Genomic DNA, 22,389 nt, shown 5'->3' with positions numbered 1-22,389 from the left:
TGAATTAATTCTACTTTATTGGAGGTTACATTAACAGAATATTGCAAGTTTGAAAGAATGTCACCCTGGCTGCATCTCTTTCTTGTGTCCCAAGGCCATTCACACATACCATTACATATACCTACTCTATAATTAGATGGAGGCAGTGGCTGCAAGAATCTAAGCCTAGCTTCAGCTAATGCGGCATACATAAGCTTTCCTACAAAAAGAAGCCCTAGTAATAGCAACTCATGGTTTTGTCTCCTCCCATACAGATCACTGCCAAGTGTTCTAGAATAGATACTGTTTTTGAAGATAATCAAAAACTGCAGTTAGTGAAAAAAGCAGAAGTCCACTTATCAGTGAGTGAGAGCTGTTTCTTATATATAATACCAGTGACTATCAATTAGCTTCCAGGGAAAATTCAAAGTCCTAATTTTGACCTATAAGGCCCTATCTGGCTGTCATCCATGAACTTGCAAAACTGTCTGCTTTCAGACAGAATAGTTCAAATACACTTTGTGAGAATATTGAAGGTTCACCCCAGGAAGAGATCTGGGGAGATGTGAATGAAATTCAGTGTTTTTTTAGTTGTAACCCATTCTACCAGAAAACACTCTCCCTCCTGTTATATATGATGGGGAGGAAAATAGAAAGAATAGCTTTTAATAATTAACTCTATTATTAGGAGATACTACATTACTATAATTTTGGTATTTTAAAGTATTGGTCTTATAACTTTTTATTTTGTACCTGATAATATGATTTATGGTACATACTATCAGAAACTTGTTGAGAATGTTCATTACCACCAGCCATGAATTATAATTAATATAGGAGCCTCCTAATGTGAAAAATGCAGTAAAGTCCTTAAACCAGCAGGAAAAAAAAATAGACCAGAAATCCATATTGTAAATAACCGACTGAAACAAAACAAAAAATTAAAGAGCTGTTGAGTATGAGAAACAACATCAAACCAAAAAATTATTAGCATTTCTTTAAAAGATATTATCCTCCATTAAAAACAATATTTGTATTTCTTGATAATCAGCAGATACCTACTTCTGTGCAATCACCAAGAAGTGGAACTGTTGTATCTGTAGGATTAATATTGATAGTCTTCAACTCTATGAGATTATTTAAAGAACTTCCACCTATGAAAAAATTAAACAAAGCCATACTGAACTATTTATATATTGCAGAGGTTTTTTTTAGTGTTACAAAACTTTGAAAAGACAAAAAGTGATTGATTCTTTCTTTCTTTTCAAACCATGCCATACCTGAGACCACAACTAAAGAAGGCATGTAACTGCTGTCTGCAGGGTCCACTATCACCTTCAATCTGTGTACCAGGACATCAGGAAACATTTCCAACCGTATCCAGTGCTAGAAAATGTTATATTCGATTAATTCAAATCTTTTGAAGACTTATTATGAACAGCAATTATATCTGAGTAATATTTCTTAGAGTTTAAAAACTACATTTACTAAGACAAAAATAATTATCTACTGCCACTTTGAATTATGGGGAATTATACAAGTATAATAGAGAAGCGAATGTTATGTTATGATTTATTCTGCTAATTGTCAGTACATTATTGAATTTATTTGCTTTACTCTGTTTTTGTTCTTTTAATAAACTTTTCTTTTTAAACTTACCTTTCCTTGTGAGCCAGAGGACTGCCAACACTGTTCACTTCCATCAATCAAACGGGAAGCTTGATTCACAGAAGATGACACATTCAAATTTTTAACAATTCTGGACCAATCATCGAGCAGCATGCCTCGCTGGCTACTATGATGTCTTTTTAGCTGCTTTCCAGAGCGACCACAAAATACCGGAGACTGGCCTGGTGTTGAAAGTTGGAAGATAGCTATACTAATTCAACAGTAAAAATGCAGTACAGTACAAATGCTAAAAACAAGGAAACTGTACTTGTCTAACTATATTTATGTATACCCCTCACTATATAGTTTTGTACATAATTTTACGCAGCCAAAAAGTTGGTTAGTATGAAGTTGCAATACAAGTTACCTTGTGCATTATAAAAACAAAGAATTCAAAAAATACACAATTGTTCTCAAGAACATAAATAAATGAAATATTTCATGAAATGATAATGAAAATATATTTGAGTTTATTTAAATATACCTGGTTCATTTATTCTGCCGAAAGTATGTCTTGTGTTATGTTTCCTACTTTTGAAGCAGGTTTCACAGAAATCAAAATCATCACAGTTTCTGCATTTAAATCTAGGTCCATTTATAGGGAACATCTGACAGCCATCACACCTGAATGATGACAAAAAAATAAATGACTGCACTTATGACTAACATTCAATTTACCATCTTGCATATTTTTTTATTCTCCCAAGGTTAAGAAATTCTATTGTTTCAGATTTAACTGCTGCCACCTTGTGGAATTCAAATAGGACACATTACAGAAATAGCAAAGGAAAGATGCAAAAAATTAACAAAATAAAATTTGTCCCAAAAAAGTGGAAAAACTTACGTAACTCCTGGGTGAATACTGGGAACCAGTTCCATTTCTGATAATAATCCAGTCCAATGAGATTGTTGAGGGAAATCAACAATAACATCTTTACCATTGGCACTAAAAGCTTTGGCAAGGAAATATTAAAGAGTTATTCATTTATTTATTTCTAGAAATTAAATACAGTGATCTTATGTGATTCTCAGCAACTAGTAAAATCAACAATATAAAAATATACACAAGGTAAGAGTTAGAGATACACATGTATTCACTACTGCATTTTCAGATACTTTATATTGATAAATGTACACTTCCTGGAATATATGGTATGTTAATATTACAGTGTTTCAAAACTGTTATTTTTCCAATTGTGAATCAAGGAATTAACTCAAATTATCCACAGTAAATTTTTGAACATATAGATGATGATGATGATGATGATGGATGATGATAATGATTCATTAAATATGAAACTCAGTCAACTAAATATTTAAAAATGTATCACAAATATCATTGACTGGCACTGATGGTTGATATGAATTGCTGCCAGCATCCTAGGTATCAACCAAGTATCTTCTTAAAATAATAATAAGTTGTTGCTGTTGTTACTATAATTCTAAGAGGAATATTAGAATTCAAGGGTAGCAATTTATTTAACAGAATTTTATAACATTTGATATTAAAAAATTCAGTGAGACATCACCAGGAAGTCAAAGAAACAATTGTCCCCTGATATAAGCCATAATATCTGTAGTGAATCCAGGGGTGGGATTCAAATTTTTTAACAACTGGTTCTGTGGGCGTGGTTAGGTGGGCATGACTAGGTGGGCATGGCCATGCCTGGGTGGGACTGGCTAAGTGGACGTGGCCATGACTGGGTGGGAGTAGCATCCCCCATTTTCCCCCTTTTTGGGGACCTCAAGGAAGCCTCCTGGGGGGGCGTTTTTGCTCCCAGAAGGCTTCCCTGGGGCCAGGAAGGCAAAGAATGGAGCTCGCGTACCCCTTTTTGCCTCCTGGGCCTCAGGGAAGCCTCCTAGGTGAAGCAGTAAGACAGCTAGGGGGATCCAGGCACAGCTGATCATTGGAACAGCTGATTGTTGGGAGGGGGGAAAGAAATACCTTAAGGAGTGACTGAGTGGGTAAAAATGTATGTCAGATATGCGTGCAATGTCGCACATGCGTGATAAGGACTGACTGGGCAGGGAGGGGAGGGGTGGGTAAAGAAGGGCGGGGCCAGCCAGGGGCACAATTTCCTGGTTCTCTGAACTGTGCAGAATCATAACAATCAGTTCTATAGAACCTATCCAAACCGGTAGAATCCCACCCGGGTGAATCTATCGCATGCCCAAAAGCGGAAAGGTTCAGCACAATAGAGGAATGGTTGGTAAAGATGATGGAACTTGTGGAGATGGCTACATTAACCTCTTATAGTAAAGAAAAAACCTCTACCTTTATGGCTGACTGGAAACCACTTATTGGCTTTTTTGCATATAACAATAAAAATGCACTTATGATTTGTGATTTTCAAGATTAGGGGGGAAAAGCTGGGTAGTAGAAAAGAGTGAGCTTTCTTTTATAATCATACTCTTACTCTAAGAGATTATTTTGGAATTGTAATTATATTTGCTGCAAAATAAATCGGAAGGTTCTTCTATTTCTTTTTGTTCTTTATGCACTTTTTTCTTTTTTCTTTCTTTATTTATACCCTTTATTATCTTGTTTTATTTGTTATGTTTTTTATAAAGCTTTCAGTGAAAATTTGTTTTTAAAAAGATGTCAAAATAATGATGTATAAATATCTCATTCTCCTACTCTTTTCAAACAAGCAATTCTGCTTCCAGGATCAATTTAAGTCAGTGATTTTTTAAAAGAGTTTCCTCTTTTTCATCAGCCCAGAAACCCTTTGGAACAACATAAGGTACATCACTGCAGAAAAAGGAAAGGAAATGTCAAAAAGCACTCATCCCCACCCACATGCAAAGTATTTTCCACTTGTAGACATTCTTCAAAAAACTATTAGAAAAAAATAACAAGAGGAAGATCAAGTTTTGAACAGTTGGATATTATTTTGTAGCAGCACAACCACTGTACTGAGACAACATCTGTAATTATTCATAACACCTCCACCTATATTTTTTTTTAAAAAAATGCAAATTACCTTTTACTACACCCACACTTCTATGGGTAACAGATCCCCATTTGTATTTAGGTGTCATTACAGAAGTTTTTACACGAACTTTGTCCCCAATCTTTATGTGCGATGGAGAGCTTTGTGGTGGGAATCCTATAAAGTATTAAAATCAGTGATATCAATTGGTTTGAATTCTAAATTATGTCTCATTATGAATATAATCAGAATACTACTTTATATCTTCAACTCACCTATCAGTTCAACGTGGATATATCTGACCCAGTAAGTGCCACCTTTTTGTTGCCAGTCACATTGCACATTGAGATCATGCAAACCATCACGATCCAATTTTATAACTTTACCCACATCTCCCTCACAAACCTCCTCATAGGTTCTGCAACATCGGACCATCATCCCCACCTAAGACAACAATAAACAAGTGAAAAGACCAAAGTAGAACTTGATATATAAATCATTCAAGTAATATTATATATAATAAGGAAAATTGTAAAAGGAGAAACTACTAGGGAAAAAGATAGCTATAAAAATATTTAATAACAACTTGGTGGAGAAAAAAATCTTTTTAGTTCTCAATATGTAATCCTAATATCATTCTACACAGACTTTTATTTAAGATAAAAAATAAAAAGAACCTGAAAAAATATCTTAAATGTTAAACCAACTTAGTACTACATATCTTTTTGTCCCATATAATGGTTTGTTACCATTGCAATCAATTTACTTTTAAGAAAACATAAGTTTAGGTTATTTATTTAAAGTATTTGCTTTCTATCTACTTCTTTCTTAGTTCAAGATAAAAATTAAGCATATATGGGGAAAATTTCTAAACAGTCTTCCAGTTGGGATTCCAAGAGCAAAATGCTTGTTCAAATATATCAAAAACTGACTACTTTAGCCTACTATATAATAGTCCAACAATAACCATTCCTCCAGCATCATTTTTTGAAACAAAGTGCATCGTATCTTTTTTTCTTGTTAATTTCTAAATCACTGGTACACAATTCAAAATAGCATGATCTATAAAAATGCAATGACTTTTTCAGAACAATATGAATATATGCTCAAAAAGGAGCCACTATAGCACATGATGATCATATGAACCAATGCTTGAGACTTTCAAGAAGAGATTGGACTGCCATTTGTCAGAAATGGTGTAGGGTCTCCCGCTTGGGCGGGGGATTGGACTAGATGACCTACAAGGTCCCTTCCAACTCTGATTATCTGTTAACTGTATTTCAAGGCAGATTGCCAGTATTTAACTGAGTCCATCAATTTCTTTGTAAAAGAATTCACATACGATCAATTGATACAAAATAAAATGTTTGTTGCATTCATTGTAATTTCAGTTCTATAATATGGTACACAGCTGTCAAAGCGGACATCCTTTCTTATTTATGACTCAGATTTTCCAACCCCTTATCCCCTTAACCCCTCTATATTCTTGGAGATTCAGCTTAGTTTATTTCTCCCTCCCGCCCCTCCCCCCGCTCTCTCTCACACACACACACACACTAGTTATAGGTTCATAATTTTGTAATGGTAAAATCACCTTCAACCCACCCTCAAACTGACTACCTCATGGACATGTCCATGCAGTGATCTTGGCAACAATGCAGAAATGGTCAGCCAGTGCCTACCTTGGCAAACTTGTTCAATTTCCCAGTCTAGCTTTAAAGCCCTGATATTCCCTGCTGGTAATCAGATCCAACCTTGCTTAGTTTCCATACTTTGAAAAGTTCACCTAGGCAGTGCCATCTATTATTTTGTATATGTATTAGAACATATTAAATCTTTAGCAGTAGAGAGAATTCTAAAGCAGCTAATGTTGTCGGTCCTCATGTTAGATGTAAACTGAAGGCTCTGCCATGTTTTAGCAAATGGCAGTTATTCTATACATTCTTAAATACAAAAGTCATACAGTCAATCTTATTAAGTGACCTAAGGTATATTTTCTACACTCTATCCAGGTTCTCTGGAAAAGGACAACTATCATATTTTAAAATCTGTTTAAAGATTTTAAACAGCTGTTCTTAAAGATTAACGTGTGTTTTCAGTTTTGTACTCTATTGAAAGCACAGCATAAATTAGTCATTACTGTAGTAGAAAACATTTCGTCTTCTGGGTGTTGCTGAATTCTAAGGCTGCTATTTCAAAATATTTTTTTAAAGCACACTGGGGCACAAACTGCTTGTCTGGAAATTTTTAAACTAGCTACATTTTTCTTTCTCAGAAGCATGTCAAAATTGCAGAGCACACCACAAAGACCTACACAGCACCATTTAATTACATCCCCCATGAATTATAAGTAACATAGCTAGGGGGATAGATTAATATCTGGAGTTACATATTTTGTTCACTTCCATCATACATTTTAAAGCTTATGAAACTTCTTTAATCATTATAAAAAGCTCAACTATTGTACATGTTCATAAGTACTAGAAGCTAACTTATTGGGAATCAGGCAAATGGTCTACTTAATTATATATTGCCTATGTAAGTAGGTATTAATCCTCCAGGTTATCATATAAGAATCTTTTCAGTTCTATTGAGAGATTCCATTGAAATGTTTATGTTATTATTGGTTTGTAATTTTGAAATATTAGCTGCCCAAATCTTTAAGAATGGACAGAATAAATAAAATAAAACCTGTGCTGTCATTAACTTTCACTGATAAAAATAAAGCAGGAAGAGAAGGAGGAGGAAGATGGAAGAAGGGTGTCAGTACCTTCATAAAAGGCAAGACTGAAATATCCTGAAAAATAATATAAATGGTTTTTTGAACTTAATTGATGTTGTCCATATCTACTTTTCTTTATGCATAATACTTCTTTCAGAAAGAGAATTGTATAGTCACACACATGCGTACCTGAATATTCTCCCGGACATATACTGCATAATCATCATTACTTAAGAAATCAGCTCTTTTCTTATATGTTTGGCTTTCTGTTACAACAGCAGACTACAATAAAGAAAACAAATGTTCCAGTTGTCATAATAATATATCATAAATGAAATGTCATCTCCATTAACAACTATAGAGAGCTTGCCACTATTTTTTTTTTTTTTTGGGGGGGAGTTAGAAAAACTTTATCAAAATCATAGTTGTTCCTAACATTTACCACTGGATATGCGGCTTCTGCTTCCTCTACTTCTTCTGACACTTCATCATCTGAATATTCATCAGATATAGTGTCACCATCTGAGAAATCGGTAATTTGAACATCAGGATGATCCAAAAGCCAGCCCACCAAGGCTTCCACCCCTAGATTAAGACATCAATAGAATTGTTCATATAAGTAGAAATATTTAAATTATGCTTTTATTTTACATTACCACTTCAAATCATTATGAACCTTTCAACCCATCTTCCATAATATTTTTCCTACATCTAATACTTCACTACTGTATCCAATCTTTATATTTACCCTGTATTATTTTTAACATCAGTACAAAAGAAAGATATTCCATGAATACTAAAAACATGAAATACCTGGTAATCCAGAAGCACTCCCAGAAGTTCCTGATAGTGATTTCAATGCAAATTCAATATTCTTTCTAGGGAATCCCATTTCCATAAGTTGCACAACAATTGGGAGTGGTGGAATGGGAGATGCCTTGCATTTTTTTACTTTTGCAGGTCGGATATGTTGGACTGTAACAGGTGTTGTAGCTTCACTGGAGCTACATTCTTCAAAGACCGGAGTTGAAGGATGCCCAGATTCTACGGCCAGATATTGACATATGGCAAGTGCAGCAGCCTATAGGAAATTTTATATATATAAGTTCTATTTAACACAAAGTAACATAGAAGACAACACATCCATTTATCTTATGGCAGACTTAGACACAAATCCTATGGCATACTTAAAAATAACAGTTAAAATGCTAGAAAGGCAAGAACCTAAGCTAGAAATTATATGAATTATTGTGGCAAAATCTAGTTTACCTAATGCAACCAAATCACTTTGGATGCAACATAATTTTTTTAAGCATGCAAATAATTACAGTATACAATGGGCATACTTTTAAATATCTCTATTTTTCATGAGCCATACAAATTTGTTATCAACGAACTATTATTCTGGAATCAATATAATTATTATATCTCTAATAAAAATATTAAATCAGTATCTTTAGAAAAAAATAGAGTTGTGCTGTTGCTCATGCTTTAATTTTAGAATTTTCTCTGTGTAATTTATTTAGGGGGGCTGTGGCTTCTTTCTACAGAAATGAATATATGCAAGATAAAAATGCAATAAATATTACATCTTCATAAATACAATGTCAATATTTTTTGTAAACAAATGCAACTGAAGTTTTAAGTAACTAAAGTTGAAAACTGATTTACACTGCTGACATAAGAATCTTAAATATGTAACTTTTTCAGTACACATGATGGATGATTCTGCCTAAACCTCTTTCACAAAAGAACCTCTCCTGAGCTAAAACAAAATGGGTTTTTATTCTTTGTAAACTGCCCAGACTCCCTGAGAGTGAGTAGGCAACCATGTAAATCTTCTAAATAAATAAATAAAAATTATTTGAAATGTTAACTAAATACAGAAACATCTGAGCGAAATAAAATCAGCAATATAATGATTGTCAGCATTCCTGGGATCAGTCATGGTTTGGTCTCTGTGTTTCTCTCAACAGCTATTTCATTTGGCTGCTTCAGAGAAAAAGGTGACATAACAAGTCTCTTTTTACTGAAATTGTTGTCACTAGTAACTATTCAACCTTTATGTGTCATGTTTCATGATGCTTGGATGTGTCTCTTTTTCTACTGTATTTAGTAAGTTTTAATTTTTAAAATATATACATATAAACCTTATTCACAGGTTTACATTGATAGTATATGGTTTAAAATAGCAAATATTAAACAAAATACCTCAAGCTCTTGTTTATCAAATATTGCTTTTACTGGAGATGGTTGTGTTGCTGCTGTCAACAGTTGCTGCAAGAGGATCATGGGAGGCTGAGGCCCTTCTGGAGACATGTCTCCTACCTCAGGTGATGCCACTGCACCATCATCTTAAAGCAACAAAAAACGTATTTTAAGCTGTAAAACCTCCATACCAAAACAAACCCCCAAAGCTTATATATTCTTCCAGAAACAGTCCATAATGTATCTTATTTCAAATGTAAACAAATATTTCTTTAAGTCTGCTTTTATTGGTATATGTACACATCTAGTTAGTTTAGCAGATATTTAATAGCATAAAGGAAAAAAAGAATCAAAAACATTACACAAACCCAAACAAGAATTCTCAAAATATTAGGTCAATACTACATATAAAGTAATCTTAACCGTTAATGGAATCAATCATCAATATTTAACTTAAGTAGTTAAACCAGTAGAAATTATCAATTAGAACAGTGTTATTTTTTTTAAAAAAATCCATCAAATTTAGGAGATCCACTCTTATTATGAAAAAACAGACAAGAGATCATTTAAAAAAACAAGGCTAAAAGAAATCCAATTATGGATTCAGTATAAGTCCAAATACAGAATTATAATCCATGAATGGGTTATATGTGTGCTACTTCTTATAATCCTGAGCAACAGAGCTTTTTATTTCTGTCAAGCTTTGTGCTTAAATCCCATAAGTACAATGGAGCAGACCAATTGTATAAGTACCCTTCTCATGCTAATTTCAATTAAAGTTACACGACAAAAAAAAACAGTTTCTTTTATACTAATGAAACCAGCATCTGAATGATAATCTCTGTGATAGAGTGGTTGGAATAAAATTAAGATGACCAGAGTTCAAATTCCTAGATAGCCGCTGAGGGCCAAGTAGACTTATCACATAGTACTGCTTGAGGATAAGAAGGAAAATACTCATGGATGTCTGCTAAACTATTCAAAGAAAGTAAGGACTAAAAAAGGAGTGCTTTACTGATGAAAAAATAAAAATATCTGTGGATCCGCTTTCGGTCCCTCATATTATATCCCCGTCATCTATTTTGTTTAATTATATTAAACATATTAAACATGCTCAGGCTACCATGTATCTCACTAATCTATTTATTTTCTTCCTTCCACCTTTGTAGGAATATATGATCCCCATATGTCCAGGGATGGGATTCAATTTTTTAACAACCGGTTCTGTGGGCATGGCTAGGTGGGCGTGGCCATGTGACTGGGTGGGTGTGGCTTTTTTTGCAGCAAACACCCGCCCCCCCCCATTTTTGGGTCTTCTAGGCCTCAGGGAAGCCCTGGGGCTCAGGAAGAAAAAAAACGGAGCCTAGAGGGAGCGTTTTTGCTCCCAGAAGGCTTCCCTGGAGTTCAGGGGGAAAAAAACGGAGCCTGGAACACCCTCACACCCTCCATTTTGGGGCCTTCTGGGCAGTGGTGGAATTCAAAAACTTTTACTACCAGTTCTCTGGGAGCGGCTTATTTGGTGAGTGTGGCTTGGTGGTCATGTGACTGGGTGGGCATGGCCAACTCAATGTCACTCACGTCGAGGGGTGCCTCACCTGGCCCCTCCCCTCCTAGCCATTCTTTATCACACCCAGCCTCAACATATCTGTAGTTCTGTAAAAATGTTATTCACCTTTTTTGACTTTATTATCTACATACTATAGAAGTATTTTCATGGACCTCTGAAAGGAGGAAATGGCTCACATGCTTTGCCCAAGAGTGTGATAGAAAACAGGCTTTTAAGGGGCTGCCAGAAAGAGGGCGGGGCAATGTATTTTCCAAAGAAGTAGAATGCAAACAAGAAGCAATGGGTGGAAACTGAACAGAGAGAAGCAACCTAAAACTATGGAGAAACTTCCTGACAGTGGGAACAATTAACCAGTGGAACTGCCTGTCTCCAGAAGTTCTGGGTGCTCAATCACTGGAAGTTTTTTAGAAAGGCTGGACAGCCATTTCTCTGAAATGATATAGGGTTCCCCCAAGGTCCCTTCTCAGTGTTATTCTGTTATTCTGACACTTTCCCAGGATCTCTACTCAAATTTATTTTATAATTTCACATATGAAATAGCCATTCATGTAATACAACCTGTATATTGTTCAAAACAGTAATTATTATGGCTGATGTTTGACAGCAAGCCTAAGTCAAAGATCGTAAGAGTGCTTCTTTCTCCGTATGTATACAAAATATCACAGACGAGGAATAGCATATTAAGCTGGACTTATGCTTACAAAATAAACACACATATTTATGCTCTGGACTAGACACTGATGTAAATACCTGAAAAATATGTGGTAGCCCTGGGCAAAAGAAAAGCAGTAAAATCACTCTAGATTTAGTGTAGGGACAGTGTATCATATTAACACGTGATAAATAATGAAACTGTCGGGCTCCGTGGAATCCTTGCCCGACAGCAGTGATTGCGGACAGGAGAAAAGATAGCCTCGTCAAAAGAAAAATGTCATCAATGTCAGCCAAGTAGTTTAGAGGCTGAATAGTTTAGAAGAGAGTTTAGTCTGAAGAGAGGGGGAGGGAACACTCTAACCAGCCAGCTTGTTTATCTGGGATGGACTGAGGCAACGAAAGGAGCTGTGGAAAGGAGTTGCAACAGAATGCAAGGGGGAATCCCTGCTGTAAGGGATAATCGGCAAGCAGTTAAACTGCTTAAGGGAGGGGATAGAACAGGAGGTTATGGTTGTGGGGAAACTAAGGATATAGCTGGGAATCATGGACAGTGAGCATGCGATGTAGGACTATGGGGTTTGGGAAATTAGGGGTAATAGGATAATTGGGACACAAGTGTAGGGCGGAGGTAGAAGTGTTTAGGTGGGTGGAGTAAGGGGATAAATTGCGCTGGAAGGCGGTTGCTTCCAGCACTAATCTTGTTTGGGTCTACTGTGCTGGCTGATTTACTGTACGTAGAAAATAAACTACTATAAACCATTCCGTTTATTGCTTCATATCTACGGATTCCAGGAAAACAGCTAAGAGAAACAATTAAAAATAATAGCACAGAGTTTTCTCTCTTTCTCTCCCTTCCAATTTCTTTTTCTTTCTTTTTCTTTCACATGCGTACAAATCCAGAAATACAAAAACACTCACAAAGATACAGCTATTATCCGGTTTTTTGTTTTTGTTTTTACCATCCAATTTCTATAGTTTGTAGGGAAAGGAACCGTATTATTTTTTCCCCAAAGGAAGAAAAGAAGTATCTACCAGCAGAGGGAAGAACAACTAGGGGGAAACATGATAGCATTGTTACACATACACGGCTGATCTGGGATGATCTCCAGTCAACAGCAGGCTGGGGGGAAAGGAAGAAATGGGTAGCGCCCCCCCCACTCCAGCCCGCTCTCTCACATGCGCGCGTGCACACACACACACACACACACCTGGCTGGTCTGGGGCGATCTCCAGTCAGCAGCGGGCGGGGGAAAAGGAAGAAACAGGTAGTGCCCCCCCCCTCCACCCTCTCTCTCACACACACACAGATACACACACGCGTGCACACACACACACATGCTAGCTAGGCCGTGCCAGCAACGAAGCGAGCCAAGCGAGCCCAGGAACGGTGGGGGGGCCTTGGCAAGCTCAGGGGATGGTAGGGAAGGGGAAGGCAAGCTCTGGGGACTCTGGGGGGGACTAGCACGACTCGTAAGCTTACCTTTCAGCAGGAAGATCAGAGCTACTCAGTTGGGACATAGGGCCAGGCACCATGTGGGAAAGCAGGTTAAGCCACGAGGACCCAGTGTGGAGTGAGGAGTGACTGGGCGGGGCAAGTGAGCAAGCTGCAATGGGAAACCCGTTCGGGGGTGTGGCCAGCCAGAAGTCGCTACCTGTTCAGCGACCCACGCCAAATTATCGCTACCAGTTCTCCCGAGTAGGTGCGAACCGGCTGAATACCACCTCTGCCTCTGGGCCTTAGGGAAGCCTCCTGGGGGGAGGGCATTTTTGCTCCCAGAAGGCTCCCCTGGGCTCAGGAAGAAAAAAACGGAGCCTGGAGGGGGCATGCAACACCCCTTCACCCTCCATTTTGGGGCCTTCTAGGCCTAAGGGAAGCCTCCTGGACAAAGCAGTAAGACAGGAGGGGAATTCCAACACAATTGATGATAGTAAGAGCTGATGGTTGGTACAGGAAAAAAAAAACCTTAAGGAGTGACTGGGCAAGGAAGAACCCAGTCAGTGATGTCGGGCATGTGCACGATATTGCACATACGTGATAAGGACTGACTGGGTGGAGAGGGGAGAGGAGGGGGGGAGGGCCGGGGCCAGCCAGGGGCATGATTTGCCAGTTTTCCGAACTGCACAGAATCATAACCACCCCTGCATATGTCTGATATCTAACACTAAAAGAACAAATACTTTCCTCTTAATTGATAAGTGAAAGAGAGCCTATTCTTTTTACCTCATTACTCTAGTATCTGAAAAAAACTATTTTGGGGCAACTAATTAATTAGTGAACCTATCTATACATACAAAACATTATATCTAGGAGGAACAGCTTGTTGCTTCCAAAAAAACCATTAATAAACATTTCTGGATAGGTGTATACTGCTGCACAATTCTAAATCGGGTTACTTACCATGAGGAAAAACAAGAAAAGGTAATCACTGAAAATCCAATTCCCTCTCCATTATGCTGCCTAGTTAAGTAGAAACAGTAAAAAATATGAAAATTGTAAAAAAGACAATTAAGTCGAATTTTACCTGTGGGAACTGTGCTAGAATCTTGTACTGCTGGTTGCGATAAGATCTGCCTTAATTTATCCTGGTAAGAAAGCAGAGCTCGGCCTGCTTTTAATATGTATAGCTTTAATTGCTGGCATCTCAAGAGATCCAAGTCTATTTGTCCTGTTCAAAATATATTAGAGGCATTTGTTAGCACAACTGATAGGAAACATTAGAAATGAAAGAGAAAACATATTTTATTTCAGGCCTGGAACTAAGCAACTCCATTTAAAACCTTCTATCTGAGTTTCTGAGCTGGCTGTGTTACAACAGAGAAATAGGAACTTGAGTAATTTATATTCTAATGGAATAATACTGAAATATGTTTACTATTCAGGTTCTCTGATTTTTACCCAAAAGCTGCAAAAATTAATAGGAAAAATGTTCATGCTGAAAGTACAAAAATTTATTAAAGGCAATGATTTTTAAAATTATTAAAATAAATATCCTTAAAACAGTAAGAATACAATTCTAATCTCATCCATTGAAAATCTGTTCAGATTACAAAGGTGTTGTGGGAAATTACTACTTTAAATTACCTTTTCCTTTCCACCTTCATACACATTACAGATCTGGACATGGGACTGAAATAACATTGGTAACTGGCTGATGACCTCAATGGGGGTAGTTCATCCTTCTGGTCCTATGAGGCCCTTTGTCTGATGTTTAGTACAATTCTCTGTGATATTTGTATAATCCAACTGTAATGACTAGATATTGGAAAGACTGTTCTACAGTAGTTCCAGTCCTTTCCTTGGTGAACAGTTTTAACCAAAGAGGGAAGAGAAGTCTGCTTGATGGATACTTTTGTGACTCTATAAATAAACACTCCTTTTTAACATTATGTGAGCTGCAGGGAAAGGTCACTTGTCAGCTTGGGGTAAGATGTTATCACTGTACTGTTGATACTCAGTTATACAACATCACCCTGGGCTGATCTGGATATGAAATTTAATTCCTGACCCAGTATCTGGAAGCTGCTTAAGGACAAGATGGAATGAACCAGGCTGAAACTAAAACCACACAAGATACAAAATTTGACATAAAAATATCAAATCTGTAAGTTCTGGAGATTGCTTTATGAAAGAGATGCACTACTCCTGAAGGAGCAAGTCCATGACTTGGTGGGTCTTGGATTCAGAGCTACTGTTGGATGAGCAAAGCCTCTGCCCAAATTTGGCTTAAAATAATCCTTGAATAATTCTGTTTAATGCTGATAAAAGCATTAATCCCCTTTAGATCAAATTACATTTCTTATTTCCAGTTTAACAGTCTTGTTATCTTAAACAGAAGAATACTTTCAAGTGGAGAAATATATACCAGAAAGGCCCTGGTTGGGAGTCTTCATTCTTTGTTTTTCTACTTTACTTCCAGCCAGATTTACCAACTGAGCCCAGACAGAAAGCATGGGTTCAGTGAAAGGTAAGTTATTCACATTAAACGGAATCACAGGAACCTAAGAGGAAACACAAATGTTATCAATGTAATTTCATTACAGTTTAGACAGCAGGATTTATTTATTTTCATCAGAAATCACTAGGTCCTGTTTCTAGAAAGAAGAAACCCAAGATTTATCCAGCAAAGTCATATTCTTGTTCTCAAAAAGAAACCTATACCTTGAGACTTTGGAAATTGCAGTTCTCTGGTCTTAAAAGATATTTTGCTACAAATCTGAGTACGTAACATAAAAACGAAACAAAATGGGAAGGTGGACTAAAGATTTTCACAATAGATTTAAAGCTGTCAGTGAAATTACAAATATCACATCAGTACCACTATCATCTCAGAGAAGCAAGGTCATTTCAAGAGGTTCAGGATTTAAAGGAAAGTCATATCCTGTGTTTCAGGATACATACACTTCTACTTCTTATCCACAACATTTCCCAAGTACTGTGTTAACTATCAGTTTGCTTGTTTTCAATATCCTAACATCGCTTAAGGCACTCACTGGTTTTAGTTGGCTGAAAGGACAAACTCTGCAGGTTCTCATGTCATAAAATTGCACTGTGATTTTCCCTTTTGGAGTAATCCTTGTCACCGTGCCTTCTCCAAATTCGTCATGAACTACTTGGCCACCTAACCGCAACCGACTGTCTATTCCACCAATAACTGCCAAAACAGCCATCAGGCCTCCCACTTCTGGAGTCTCAGAATCAGGAAAACAGTCTTCCAAAGCAGCCTAGTAAAAAAATAATTACAATCTAGTTAAACTACAAGGAGCAGTTCCCTTAGTAGAATATATACATATGTATATAATAATACATTTAAATCTTTTTGCACATAAAATCAATGCACATATGGGATATTAAGGCAAATTTAATGTTTAAGAATTTTAAAACTTCATTACAGTGCTAATTGAAAAAAGTATAATTGACTGAATTAATTGCTATCTTTTAAAAAACAACAACAAATGAGTTGATTGTAAAGATGTGGGAACTACCCCTTCTGACTCTTTTCCTGCAAAGATGTGGGTGATGGAGGTTAGCTGAGAGTTGATATACTTGTTTATGAGTCCATTCCACTGGCTCAATGAATGCAAAGTCCTCAATAGAGCAACAATCTCTTCAGCTAAAGTACTGCTGTGAGTTGCAGTCAGGGAGGCCTGAGGCCTAGCTTTCCTTCTTCTCAGAGTAGATTCTGCAAACAAACAAACACAGTGTAGAAGAAATGAAAGAAAGCTAAGATAAAGTTACACCCATGAAGGATGAATGGACCAAACACTATATCAATGAAGACAAAATATTTTCTTACCTCTGAGCAGTGGGATATCTGAAGAACATGTAGTCAGCAAGCTACCCAAAAACCCAAATAATTTTTCCACAAGAAATTTCATATCGCATGACCTTTCCATTTTGTCCCAGGAAGGTAGCACTGCTTGTAATAAGTGTACCGCAAGGATCTAAAACGATGAAATGGGGGGAGTGCACTACTGATTAAAAACAATTGCTTTAAAACAAAACAGTCCATTTGTAAAATTAATTAAATTTCCAATGCATCTATACATTCTAACTTGTTAATAGATACACTTTCCTAAAAGAGATACTGGTTGCATACATCTGGAATCAGGACACAAATGTTTACATCTTTAAATTAATGCAGGACACCCCACTGATCTCAATAGTTTTTATCCTCAGATGAGTTTATTTAGGTTATTGCTAGGTTAGAGCTGGGTTTATTTAACCCAACATGCCATATGTGCTGGAACAGGAATTTTAGAAGAGATACTTGCAAAATTAAACTGTTTTTCTTCATTCTTCAGAAAGAAAATGGATATATCATAAACCCTATGTCAACCCCGAAATTGACATATGTGTAAATGCTGATAGATTGGTGGGGAAATTCCATGAAAAATATCCACACAAGCCAAAACCAAATTCTGTGAGTGGCAGAGGAGGTTAAAATGCACACTGTATGTTTGTGTTTAACCTAATTTCAAACTTTGTGTATTTTATGTCATTGCAGGGGTTTCTTTTCAAATGAGGGAGGGCAGCCTGTCAAGCCTAAAATTGACATATGTGTAGCCATTTTAGTTAGGCTTATTTTTTCTTACTTTCTCTGTGGCAGTCATGGGGGAAGGGTTTGGGGCTTGCCACATTCCTAAGGGGTAAGGAGTGGAGATAAAGAGAGTTGTTTTGGCTAGGTGATCTTTCTTCCCATGGGAAACGAGCTGTCCGTGCCCCTTCAGGTGGAGATTTATGGCATCAAGCAACGTTGAATTACTTCTACTGGAGAATGTGACTTTTGGGGGTTGTTTCTAATATTATGGGGTAATTCCGGGTTGTGTCAGATCTGGAATTACCATGGACTTTGCCGATTTAATGCTTTCCTAAATAAGAGAAATTGTATTGAAAGATGGACTTTGTTCTTTTCTTTTTAAATGGATTTCATCACTTGGAAACCTGACACTCTACTGAGTTCAGTGACTCTAGGAATAGACTTTATATTTCAATCAATGCTGGCCACATTCTTATCTTGTTCCCCCGTACACATAAAGGATGATAATTTGCAATTAAAACCTCTATTGCCATAGAAGCTTTCCATCAGTTGTGGTTCAAATTTCCCCAAATCCCTATTTCCATAAATACAAATAAACTAGCTCGATACCCGTACTTCGCTACGAAACTATGTGGTCTGGCTTAGTTTTGGGGGAAGAAAATAGGGGGGGGGGGGATTCTGCCTCTGCCTACCAGCATCCATCGGTATTCATCTGGCTAGCGTTCAGTCAGTGTGTGAGAGAGTTGAGGGCTGTTTGGAAACTGAAACAGTATTTGCTGTATGAGTAAGAAGGAAACAGCAAGGAGCCTGGGCATGGCTTAGCTCAACTGTTCTATATTAAAGCTGGTTGCTGCTGTGAAACTGAAACTCCTCCCTCTGCTTATGTTTTACATTTGGAACAGATTTCTTTTCAGGTGGGGAGGGGGAGTAGAACTCCTTAGCATCAGAGCATGTTAATAATATACGAAACACTAATGCTCTGATGGTCATTTTGAAAAATCCTTTCTTAGTGAACACCTAGAAGCCAAGAGGAAAATAGGTGCCAAATTTCAAGTTTGTAGGCTTTACGGTTCTGGAGATTTTATGATGATGCATGAGTGGTATTTCGCTTTTATATATATAGATAAAGTAGAGAAGGCTTTCCAGTAGAGATATGTGTCCTCCCCACATGGAGTGTGAAGGGAGATAGATAGATCTAACATGTTTATCCACGTCCAACTGGAAGGAATGACAGCAGTTTCACCACTTCCTCTAGCCTCCATTTCCACATTTTCATCATTTCCAGCTTTGAACAATTCGTTTGGTTTGACAGTATCTCCATATTCTCATCAAGATGACCCACCCTCCAGCACAGGAGAGAGAAAAAAAATCTAAGTTTCCTTTTGGTAAATACAATATTAAGTCATGGGCGGTTTTCAAAATGTGAACATGCTATGAGTATTCCCTCCCCTTATTCTTTGAAAAGAAGATCTGGCATGGCACATGCTTATAATTCTCCCATGTTTTCCAAAAAGTTTGCAAGACAAAATATCTGTTCCTAAACAGAGAGAGGGATCTAGTGTCTGCTGCCCATATATATTCTTCACGTCTTGAGCATCTTAACCAATACTTTTAGGCCAACCTGCCCCAGTTCTCACGACTCTCTCATATTTAAGGTAGATGCAGGGACAAAGCCACACTACATATTTAAGCTGATCTTCTAAGACATCTGCTTCTAAATTATAACAAAGCTATCAAAGACAGCTTCAAAACTATACCATGAATCAACCACTGATTAAAACATTATATGTTGTTACCTGTCGTTGGAGAGATGCAGCAGTGAATGAATCATGTCCCTCTACAATTTTCATTAGCAGCGTTATCCACTGTGATGTACTTAGAGTGCTGCACATTTGAGGCATCAGTGCTATACTTCGGATGAATCCCAGGGTACACCAGCTCCGATGTTGCTCTTTGTTAACTAATGTATTTGGCAAGGAAGCTGCAAATAATTAACAATAACCGAGTACTAATCAACATTGATGTAATCGTATTTCTGATCACACAGTAGAAATTTCTATTGCTCCCACTCTCTGCTCCTCTAAAAGATGGAGAATATGAGCCTTAAAAGGGGGGAGACTTTTTCCCTTTTTCTTCAGGCTAACTGGAGAGGGAAACAAATTAGACTTTCAAAACCACCTTGTCCTCTATTTCATTTTACTTTACTGTAATGTATCTAAACAAAAAAAAACCCCTCAAACAATTATAAAAGAGAAACATTAAAAACGGAAGTTACACCAAAGATTTTTCATTTTATAAAGGATGAACTTTTAAGGCACAGTAACTTATGAACTGACTAAACTTCTGAAATGTTCTCTTGCCTTTAAAGGTTACTTAGAAACTATAGTGATCCAAAATTGTGGCAGCCCACATAGTAATTGGCAGCTGCTGGTGGAGGCACATTACTCTTATGCTTTGAGTTCTGCACTGGCTTTTAGTAGGCTTTCAGGCACAAGTTTAGACATACAAAGTCCCTTATGACTTGTCATTTAGTAACCTACAGTACAGTGTGTTTGGTCATGTCACGAAAAATAACCAGTAGCTCTCCTCTTCTGGGAAGTAAAGGGAAAAAGCTAAAATGCACTGCTTTTCAGAGGTGTTTATTCTCCTTTGAAATCAGCCTGGTCCCCTCTCTGGTTTCATTCAGAAAAAAAAAAACATTCAAAATGGTGCTCGTCTCGAGAGAATGTGCAGCTTGTGCAGTTAATATGACTGAATATAATTGACATTATTATTATTTCTGGGGTGGGAGATTATAATTCCATGACATACAATTATAAATTTGTATATGTGGATTATTTAGTCATGTCTAGATCATGCCAAAGATTATCAGATTGTGCTAGGATGAATGAATAAATCAAATAAACACATAACATTCTTGTTTTACTGATATGGGTGGTGAAAACAGCAGAATATAATGCACTGGATTTACATGATTTTTCTGTCGTGCCACTTTCTACCAGCATGCGGAGCAATCCACACAAAGTTCTCGTTGCTTCATTCTGCATTACTTCAGCATGAAGGCCAGCAGAAAGGCAGAGTGTTTGCAGAAGATTCACTGTGCTGGTCAGCATCATGGAAGTAGGATGGAGATTTTTTTCAGCATGTTCTCCTTCTAAAACAAGAGTCATAGTAAATTACTGAAAGCAAGGTTAATATATTTCAGCTCCCTCGTTTTCTTAGTTACTCTACATAAAGTCCAGTAATATAAGCTTAGTCTTTTAGTTATGACCAGTATAAAAATCACAATATTTCCTAGAGAATAGATGTGTTAATCACAAAAGAAGATAGATTTATTTTATCATGCATGTCAAAAAAACACACAATTCAGAAAGAATAGCTAACATTGCTAGTGCAAATAACAAAGAAAAGCAAGAACTCTCATGTCTTTGAAACATTATAGGGGAGCAGAAAGATAAATGATAAAAGCTTTTGATTCACATTACAATATACTAATATAGTACCCCTTTGTTTGATATACTAATAACATGAAAGAGGATAATAATGGACTACTAGACAACCTATGACTTCTCAAATTATTCTTTTAAATATATTTTTCTTACCTAAACAGAGAAATAAAATGACCACAGAAGGACAAAATGTCAGTGAGAGCAACTTCCACTTACTGGTCAGCTTCCCCACTGAGTTTGTGGAAACCGGCCATGAGCGACAGAAATCCTTCCTTCCTTCCTTCCTCCCTCCCTCCCTCCCTCTTCTGTCTCTCCTCCCTCCCTCCTTCCCTCTTCCTTCCTTCCCTTCCCATATTATCAAGCATTTTCTTTTAATACTTTGAATCTTTTGAAAAAAGAGAGAAGACAGAAGAAAATCTGATGAGATTTAAATCCACTTCCACCATAGAACATATAGATACCAAAATGCCAGCGACTCCAAATTTTCTTACCAGAATCATCCTCGGTGTCAGAGTCTTCAGTTGCAGGTTGTAAAGGAGGAGGAGGTTCGGCTAGCTTCAGATCATACTTCCCTTCTTTTCCCATCCGGTAAGAATTAGTACTGCCAGTGTCCCACTGCACTCGAATCCAGCCATCTTCACCCAGTTCTCCAATTACCCGTCCCAAACCTGGAGGAGGCCCATCCTTAGGAAAGCAGAAATGTTTAAAATATGTAACAACTATATTGATATTCAAATTCAATCGATATGTTATGTTTGTTTATTATACTTTTATGCCACCCATCTTCCCCACAAGGTGACTCTGGGCAGAGATATAAGGCAAAAACAAGTGCAACACTGACAAAGGTAATACCTGATCACCCCACTTCCAATCTACTCCTCTCATCACTCTAGTACCAATCTTCATCATGGCTGCCAATTCTGGTCCTAAAACAGGAAGCTGAACTGGAGTGCTCTCCTTCCTGGACTCTTCTAGGACGGTAGCAGAAACAACCCGGGATGCAGCAATCATATCTTCTTCCACATTATCGGAGCTAGGTCCTAATTCAACAATAGATTTACTGAGATATACACACCTTCTACTTGGCCATTAATAGATACATTCTAAAACCGTTAAAGTATTTCCACAAAATAAAGTGTCAGGAAACAATGAAAAAGACATTTTAATTTTT

At 37.1% G+C, this 22,389-nt stretch overlaps 1 protein-coding gene across 3 annotated transcripts in view; it reads right to left on the bottom strand.

The window, feature by feature from the left end:
* Positions 1 to 22,389, bottom strand: part of HERC2 (HECT and RLD domain containing E3 ubiquitin protein ligase 2) — a 94,948-nt gene that overhangs the window by 41,319 nt on the left and 31,240 nt on the right. For all 3 annotated transcript variants that reach the window (XM_087938435.1, XM_087938437.1, XM_087938436.1), the window contains exons 34-53: positions 22,071 to 22,258; positions 21,710 to 21,902; positions 20,741 to 20,923; positions 19,566 to 19,750; positions 17,026 to 17,173; positions 16,715 to 16,911; positions 16,223 to 16,453; positions 15,595 to 15,730; positions 14,254 to 14,397; positions 9,514 to 9,656; positions 8,116 to 8,383; positions 7,745 to 7,887; positions 7,492 to 7,584; positions 4,856 to 5,024; positions 4,632 to 4,757; positions 2,492 to 2,600; positions 2,132 to 2,271; positions 1,639 to 1,829; positions 1,260 to 1,365; positions 1,042 to 1,133 (exon numbers count right to left, since the gene is read on the bottom strand). In XM_087938435.1, the coding sequence (XP_087794561.1) occupies positions 1,042 to 1,133; positions 1,260 to 1,365; positions 1,639 to 1,829; positions 2,132 to 2,271; positions 2,492 to 2,600; positions 4,632 to 4,757; positions 4,856 to 5,024; positions 7,492 to 7,584; positions 7,745 to 7,887; positions 8,116 to 8,383; positions 9,514 to 9,656; positions 14,254 to 14,397; positions 15,595 to 15,730; positions 16,223 to 16,453; positions 16,715 to 16,911; positions 17,026 to 17,173; positions 19,566 to 19,750; positions 20,741 to 20,923; positions 21,710 to 21,902; positions 22,071 to 22,258 (3,185 nt within the window). The remainder of the gene's footprint in view (positions 1 to 1,041; positions 1,134 to 1,259; positions 1,366 to 1,638; positions 1,830 to 2,131; positions 2,272 to 2,491; positions 2,601 to 4,631; positions 4,758 to 4,855; positions 5,025 to 7,491; positions 7,585 to 7,744; positions 7,888 to 8,115; positions 8,384 to 9,513; positions 9,657 to 14,253; positions 14,398 to 15,594; positions 15,731 to 16,222; positions 16,454 to 16,714; positions 16,912 to 17,025; positions 17,174 to 19,565; positions 19,751 to 20,740; positions 20,924 to 21,709; positions 21,903 to 22,070; positions 22,259 to 22,389) is intronic.

Source organism: Pseudonaja textilis, chromosome 8, assembly GCF_049901715.1.
Source record: "Pseudonaja textilis isolate UNSWEBS1 chromosome 8, rPseTex1.2, whole genome shotgun sequence".
In the NCBI taxonomy this organism is placed as follows: Eukaryota; Metazoa; Chordata; class Lepidosauria; order Squamata; family Elapidae; genus Pseudonaja; species Pseudonaja textilis.
This window is presented reverse-complemented; position numbering and strand designations above follow the sequence as displayed.